The following is a 7,336-nucleotide window of genomic DNA, read 5'->3' as shown; positions in this document are numbered from 1 at the left end:
TGTTAAGACAGAAAAATTAACAGATCAGAAAAGAATCCCAAGAAATATAGAAAAATGATTTTCTACAGCTACAAAGTTAATTCAGTGGAGAAAAGATCACCATTTCAAAAGAAGTTCTGGCATTATCATCTACCCACAGACAAAAAATAAAAATCATTTGATGCATATATTGGACGATTTACAGACATCAACTTACAATGTAAGAGAGGGAAGGGCAAAAAAGGAAGAGCAAGGAGAGGAAGGAAGTAAAATGATTAAGATTTGATATGCATGTGTACAAATCCTCCAGGATGAATGTAAATATGATGCATCACAAGCATATACCAATTAAAAAAAGAAACAACAACAAAATTTAGAAGGATAATAAGAAAGACGAAGAACCTTCCTGACCTTTGGATAGGCAGTATTTTCTTAAATTCAACATAAAAAGAATAGTCCATGGGGGAACAAGTTGAATGGAACTCCGTCAACTGCTCTTTGAAATACACTGTTAAGACAAGGAAGGAACAATGCAGAGGTGGAAGCCGAAAATTGTGAATTATGTATGATAAAGGACTTGAATCCAAACCACAAATTACTCTCAAATTTTAAAATATACAAAACTTTGAATATCTACTTCACCACTGGAGAGATGTGGATGGCAAATCAACATGTGAACATAAGTTCAACACCAGCAGTCATTTGAAAAATGCTTATGAAAACCACAGAGAGATACAACACACCTTCTAGAATAGCCAAAATTCAAACGACTAACCATGCCAAGTGATGAACGTGTACAGAAGAATTGAAATTCTGCTGGAAGAAATACAAAGTAGAATAACTACACATTGAAAGGATATAAAATTTCAGGTTGATAGGACAAATAAGTGCAGATCTATTGCATACATGGTGACTGTCATAATAGGGTGTATATTTGAAAAATGTTACAAAGTTAGATAATAAATGTTCTCACCACAAAATGATAACTATGTGAAGTAATACATGCATTAATTGGCTAGATTTAATCATTCCACAATATGTGTACTTATCTATATACTTATATACATGCATACTTATATGTACACTTAAAATGTTTTACATGATACACACATCATTTTATGTCAATCTAAAAAAAAAAAGAAACAGTACAAATACTTGGGAAACGTCTGAAGGTTGATGTTAAACATACACCTCTCATGATTTCACCACGGGACTCCCAGCTGAAGTTCAGCCAAGGGTAATGAAAATATCTGCACACATCAAGACGTGCATTCAATGTCTATACGGCCAAAGTGGAGCAGATAAATCAAGTGTTATGTCCATACAAGGGAGGGGGAAGAAAATGGAACTAGGTGGGGGAGGGGCACTGGCTCTCTGGCTGCCCATCCCCAGAGAATTCCAGCTCATGGCCCTAGTCACTTAGCAACGCCCCTGGATTCTGGAAACAAACAAACCACTGAAACTCTGGCGGTGACTGCACAACCAGAGGCGCCATGGTGGAGGATAAGTGGCGCTTAAAGCCATGGGTGACGGAGCCAATGCCCCTGGGCATGACATGCAAACCCTGGTGGAAAGACCGCCTGCCTTCCAAGAGTTTCCCAAAACACAAGAACAAGCGTTTCCAGTTTCCCACTTCTCTGGACAGCCGGCGTTGGATGTTTGTGAAGGAAGGTCTAGATGACTTCCGGAAAGGTAGTCCACTTTCTGAAGATCTGATCATTCGTGGCACCAAGGAAGGCTTTCTCCCTCTGATCACTAATGGAGGCCCCCAGCCTAGCACCAAAACGAGCAGGCAAAAGCCGCCCAAGTACACAACAAGCCTGTACTCCACACTATCCTCAGCTCAAATAGCACGTAAGACATTCATGCATGACCTTGAGGCGTACCTGAACCAGAATCCTTCGGCTCTCTTGTCGACTCTGGAAGAAGATGTCCCTGTAGATCTCTTGCTAGAGGCACTCAAAGTACTGGACCCAGACCGGAAGCTAGAGGACACGTGGGATTATTGCGAGGGCCTCAGGGAAGTAACCAAGAAACCCACCAAGCCTTCCAAACAGCGTCGTTCAAAACCTTTGCCTAGACTTCCCGAGATTCCTCAGCCACGTCGATACAGCTTGCTTCAGGAAGATAAGGTAAGCTCATTGCATTTCCTCAGTTCTCTTCCACGTAGTTACATGCCACAAGGAGTTCGCGACTTCTGCAGATGGGTCGCTACTTTGGGAGACTTCGGCATTAGTGAAGATTTCCTGCTGAAACGATTTGACATTGGCTTTGAGTTCAAACCAACGTATGATGACAACCGAATGAAGAAACTGCATACGCTTCCTCCTGAGCTCAAATACTGCAAGGGGCTAAAGAAAGTGAAGGAGGTTATATTCACCATAGAAGAACTAGACTTTGAGAGGAAACTCCAAAAACCACAGAAATCCTATCATGAGAAGATCAGATATGGAGCATGGTACCTAAAGCCCACACTGTGGAGAAAGCTAATAAATGATGAGCCTTTGATTGACCCCAAGATCTTAGCTGAAGCTCAACGTGAACCTCCTCCTGATATTATTGAAGATCTTTATGGAACAATTGCCTTTAAAGATTTCATTGTAGGTAATGGCTACAGTATGCCAGGAATCCTTGAAAAGTTGTTCACCAGGAAGGGATGGCGTTATGACAAGTTTGTGACCCCTATACCAAAAGCAGTGGATGCTTATAAGAGAGCACTAGCTGCTTTTGCACAAGAAGATGACTAGCCAGTTTTTCATCAGCTATATACTTGACTGTATCTTGCTCAAATTTTCAAAAATCAGAATATAGGAAAACGGTAACAGCTTGGATGTACAATTGGGGCAGGCAGCCTGTTACTTCAACACTTAATGCTCATAAATATTTCTCAATGAACTTCTGCTTTGAATTCGTCAATATTTCAGATATCAACTGAGATCAGTATTCACATAACCTCTTCTCACATTTTTGCAGCATTGAGAATATTATGTCATTATATCAATTATTTGTAAGACTACATAAAACCATAAAATGCAGAATTACTCTTAAAAGGAAAAGGATCCAATGATGTCAGTTATGACATAAGAGATATCTTAAATACTGCAATTGTGTTGAATAAAAGAAAATTTGTAAGGCTCTACTTGTATTAAATTTTTAATTAAAAACTTAAAGCAATTAGTTTGTCAACCACAATTGAAATCTATAGCCCAAAGTTTTTTTCTGTTTTGCTTTTTTTCTCATGGTTTTTTAATTAAGTAAGTTTCTTGGTACAATTTAGGAATACCTAATGATCACACTCATCATAGAGAATTTGGAGCTGTGAATAATATATGTTGATTCTTTTTTCACCATTCCCCTCCTCTCCCTTCAAGCCCTCTTCCCCTCCTTATTTACAAATCTTTGCATACTTTTTATCCTTCTTTTTTGTTTATTTCCCTTTTCCATTGATTGCCACCTTCCCCTCCCTAGTCTCCCTTCCCATTTGAACATTTTCTACACATTTCCCAGTATTTATTACACATTTTGTTCCTTATGTACACATTGAGATGCTCACACTACAAAAACAATGTGATATGAACACACATGTGTCCAGTTTATTTGACTAAAGAGTATGGCCTCATGGTGCATCCATTTACTCACAAATGTTTCAAGTTTATCTTCTCTATGGCATGGTAGTACCCCATTATATTAAAAAAAACCCACATCTTCTTTATCTATTCATCTGGGGGTTGTTTGGTTTTTATCCATTCATCTGTTGATGGGCATCTGGGTTGTTTCCAAGATTTAGTTATTAACCAATTGTGCTGCTATAAACATGAGTGTGCATATATTGCTGTGGTATTATGCTTTTAATTCTTTCAGGAAAATACCAAAAAGAGGAATAGCTGGGTTGAATGGAATCTCTAGTTTTAGCTTTTTGAAGAATCTCCACACTGACTTCTACAGTGGTTGCACCAGTCTACACTCCCACCAACAGCAGAGAAGGGTTCATTTTTTCCCAACAGCCCCCTAAACATCTGATTTCTTGATAACAGCCATGCTTACTGGGGTGAGATGAAATATTAGTGTTGTTTTAATTTGTGTCTCTCAAATGAGCAATGATGTTGAACCTTTTTATATGTTTACTGGCCATTTGTACTTCTTCATCTGAGAAGTGTGTATTCATCTCAGATGCCTGCTTTGGATGGGGTCTTTACATTTGATGGGGTTGAACTTTTTCAGTTTTTTATATATTCTAAATACTTGCCCTTTGAGGAAGAGCTGGCAATGTTTTTCCCCATTCTATAGGTTGTCTTTTCATTAACTCATTACCAACACTGTTGGTAATTTCTTGTGCTGTGCAAAGCTTCTTAATAAAGTGAAGGTGTAATTTAAAACCTACCAACAAAGAAAAGATCAGGTCCTGAAGAATTCACTGCTGAATTCTACAAAACACGTAGACAATATCTAATGCCACCAGTCCTCAAACTCTTCAATGAAATTGAAAGAGAAGTAATTCTCCCAAAGTCATTCATGGAAGAAAGTATTTCCCTGGTACAAAAACTAGAGAATGACCTAACCAAAAAAGAGAAAATACAGGCCAATCTCCCTGATGAACATAGACACAAAGATGTTCAATAAGGTACTGGCAAACAGAATACAGCAAATCATCAAGAAGATTATACACCATGGCCAAGCAGGATTCATCCCAGGAATGCAGGGATCGTTCTACATATGCATATCAGTAAATATAATACACCACATCAACAGAGCCAAGGACAAAAATCACATGGTTATTTCAATAGACACAGAAAAAGCATGTGATAAATTCCAAGTCCCATTCATGAATAAAACCCCACAGAGAATTTGAATAGATGGTCTTTATCTCAATCTGATAAAACCAATCTATGACAAACCAACAACCAACATCATACTAAATGACCAGAAACTGAATACTTTCACTATAAAATCAGGCACAAGATAAGGATGTCTACTATCATCACTCTTATTCACTATAGTTCTGGAAATATTAGTTAGAACAAGTAGACAAGAGAAAGAAATAAAAGTAATATAGATAGGAAAAAAAGAAGTTAAATTATCATTATTTGCAGATAACATGATACTGTATATAGAAGACCCCAAATACTTCACCAACAGACTTCCAGATTAAATAAGCAAATTCAGCAGCATAGCTGGATACAAAGTCAACACTCAAAAATCAATAGCATTCCTGTACACAAACACTAAACTCATTGAGAGTTTATTGTTTCACACTCTTCACAATAGCTCCAAAAATGAAATACTTATGAATTAATCTAACAAAGGATGTAAATAGTCTTTACATTGAAAACTACAGTATTCTGAAAAAGATTGAAGAGGATATCAGAAAATGGAAAGATATCCTTTGCTTTTGGGTAAGAAGAACCAACCAAGTGAAAGTTGCCATACTCCCAAAACTGTTATACAATTTTAATGCCATCTTAATCAAAATACCAATAGCATACCTCACAAAACTAGAGAAAATATTCCTAAAATTCATTTGAAACCAGAAGAGACCTAGAACAGCAAAAACAATTCTGAGCAATAAAGGCAAAGTAATCCTTTGCTTTAAATTATACTACAGAGCTACAGTGATAAAAATGGCATGGTACTGGCAAAAAGCAGACCCAAGGATCAGTGGTACAGATTAGAAGAGGCAGAAACAATCTCAAATACACACAGCCACCATGTCTTTGACAAAAGGGTCAAACACTGTTACTGAAAGAAAGCTAGGTTCTTTAATAAATGGTGCTGTTAAAAACTGGATTTCTACATGTAGAAGACTAAAACAGGACCTATGCCTCTCACCATGCACCAAACTAAAATCAAAATGAATCAAAGATCTAAATATTAAAACAAACAGTAAATCTGCTGGAAGATTATTTCCTATTGATCGTTTCCTTTCTTGTTCAGCTTCGCGTGGGCCAGAACAGGCAAAGGAAGACAGAGACTGCTGGAAGCCTTCTGGGAGGCTGAGGCAGGAAGATCACAGGTTCCAGCCCAACCTAGACAATTTAGTGAGACTTTGTCTCCAAAAATAAAGGGCTGGGGAATGTAGCTCAGTGGGAAGGTCCTATGTTCAGTGCCCAGTACTAAAAAAAAAAAAAAAATGTACCGGAGAATAAGAGTGAGGGCACTTGTCTGCTGCCACAGGCACTGAATGCCAGGGATGGTATGGGAGCAGGCTCTGATGGCCAAGCTTTGGGGTACACTGTGGGGTACCATGTTTACACCAGTCAGTCCTCCTGTGGCAAGCATACAATGCCATGGTTTTAGTACAATTTGCCTCTGTTTACAGCATTTACCTCCCAGTAACTCTGTGGCAAGTTGAAGACACATGGACAGTGCATCACATCCCAGCTACTATCGAATCTTGGTCTTCTAGGTGATCCCAGGGCTGACTGGGAGCTGTCCCCGGCCAGCATCAGGACGAGGAGGAGATCCGGAGTCAAACCCTGAGTGTGTTTTCTACTGAGTGCCTTCTGCTTTTGCAGCACTGGGAAACGGGAAGCCCTGGGGTCTGTCCATTGAGTCAGGTCCCCCACACCTGCTGGCCAGTGGGTGTCATCCCCTCCCCTGCCCCTGTTGCCCAGCAGGATCACATGGATGGCAGCCTGGTCCCTTGCCAGGACACCCTCCTTGTCCAACTTATTTGATCGCCAGGATGTGGGCCTGCAGCTGCCAAATGGAGACCAGGAACTGCTGCCTGCGGAGCCTGGGCTGGAGACACAGATCTTGGGCTGCAGACATAGAACTGAGGTGATGGCCAAGGGGCACTGTGCCCCAGCTGGCTGCAGCCCATCCCTCACACCACCTCCAGTAGGCCTCTTCAGCTCCCAATGGCCAGGGACTTCAGTCTGTTTCCAGGAGAAAGGCACTGGTTCTGACGACAAGGCTATGAGTCCACCATGGTCCTTCCCCAGCCTCTGCTGCCCACTGCAGCAATGTGAGGACATCGGCCACAAGGGGCTGCCCTGATTCAACCCAGGACCTTCATACCAGGCTACATCCCCATGGGCTTGGTTTTTTTTTTTTTTTGTTTATTTTGATTTTGGTTTTGTTTGAAATAGGGTCTCACTGGGTTGCTGTTATGGTTTATGTCTGGGTGTCCCCCCAAAGCCTCTTGCGGCCCTGGGGCAGGCTATTAGAGATTGAATATGGGTGTGAGAGCTGCACCTGCCTGGGAGTGGACAGTTTGCATATGTAAGGGACAGGAAAAGAGTGCTTGGGGCATTCTTCCCCCATTCCGCCCTGGTGTGTGGCTTGCTGCTTTGCTGTGCTGCCGCCCTGAGATGCAGCCCTCTGCCACGTGCCACTCTGCCTTATAATCCTGCCAAGT

At 40.6% G+C, this 7,336-nt stretch overlaps 1 protein-coding gene across 1 annotated transcript; it reads left to right on the top strand.

Moving 5' to 3' along the window:
* Nucleotides 1-1,443: 1,443 nt before the first annotated feature.
* LOC102010535 (protein FAM47A-like) lies at nt 1,444-3,108 on the top strand. The gene has a single exon (XM_005414446.1). The coding sequence runs from the start codon at nt 1,473-1,475 to the stop codon at nt 2,724-2,726; it is 1,254 nt and encodes a 417-aa protein (XP_005414503.1). The 5' UTR covers nt 1,444-1,472; the 3' UTR covers nt 2,727-3,108.
* The last annotated feature ends 4,228 nt before the right edge of the window (nt 3,109-7,336 follow it).

The sequence above is a fragment of the Chinchilla lanigera genome, unplaced genomic scaffold (genome assembly GCF_000276665.1).
Source record: "Chinchilla lanigera isolate Chin_1 unplaced genomic scaffold, ChiLan1.0 scaffold00186, whole genome shotgun sequence".
In the NCBI taxonomy this organism is placed as follows: domain Eukaryota; kingdom Metazoa; phylum Chordata; class Mammalia; order Rodentia; family Chinchillidae; genus Chinchilla; species Chinchilla lanigera.
This window is presented reverse-complemented; position numbering and strand designations above follow the sequence as displayed.

Coding starts and splice junctions, on each gene's coding strand:
- LOC102010535 (XM_005414446.1), top strand. CDS start 1,473: ATGGTGGAGGATAAGTGGCGCTTAAAGCCATGGGTGACGGAGCCAATG.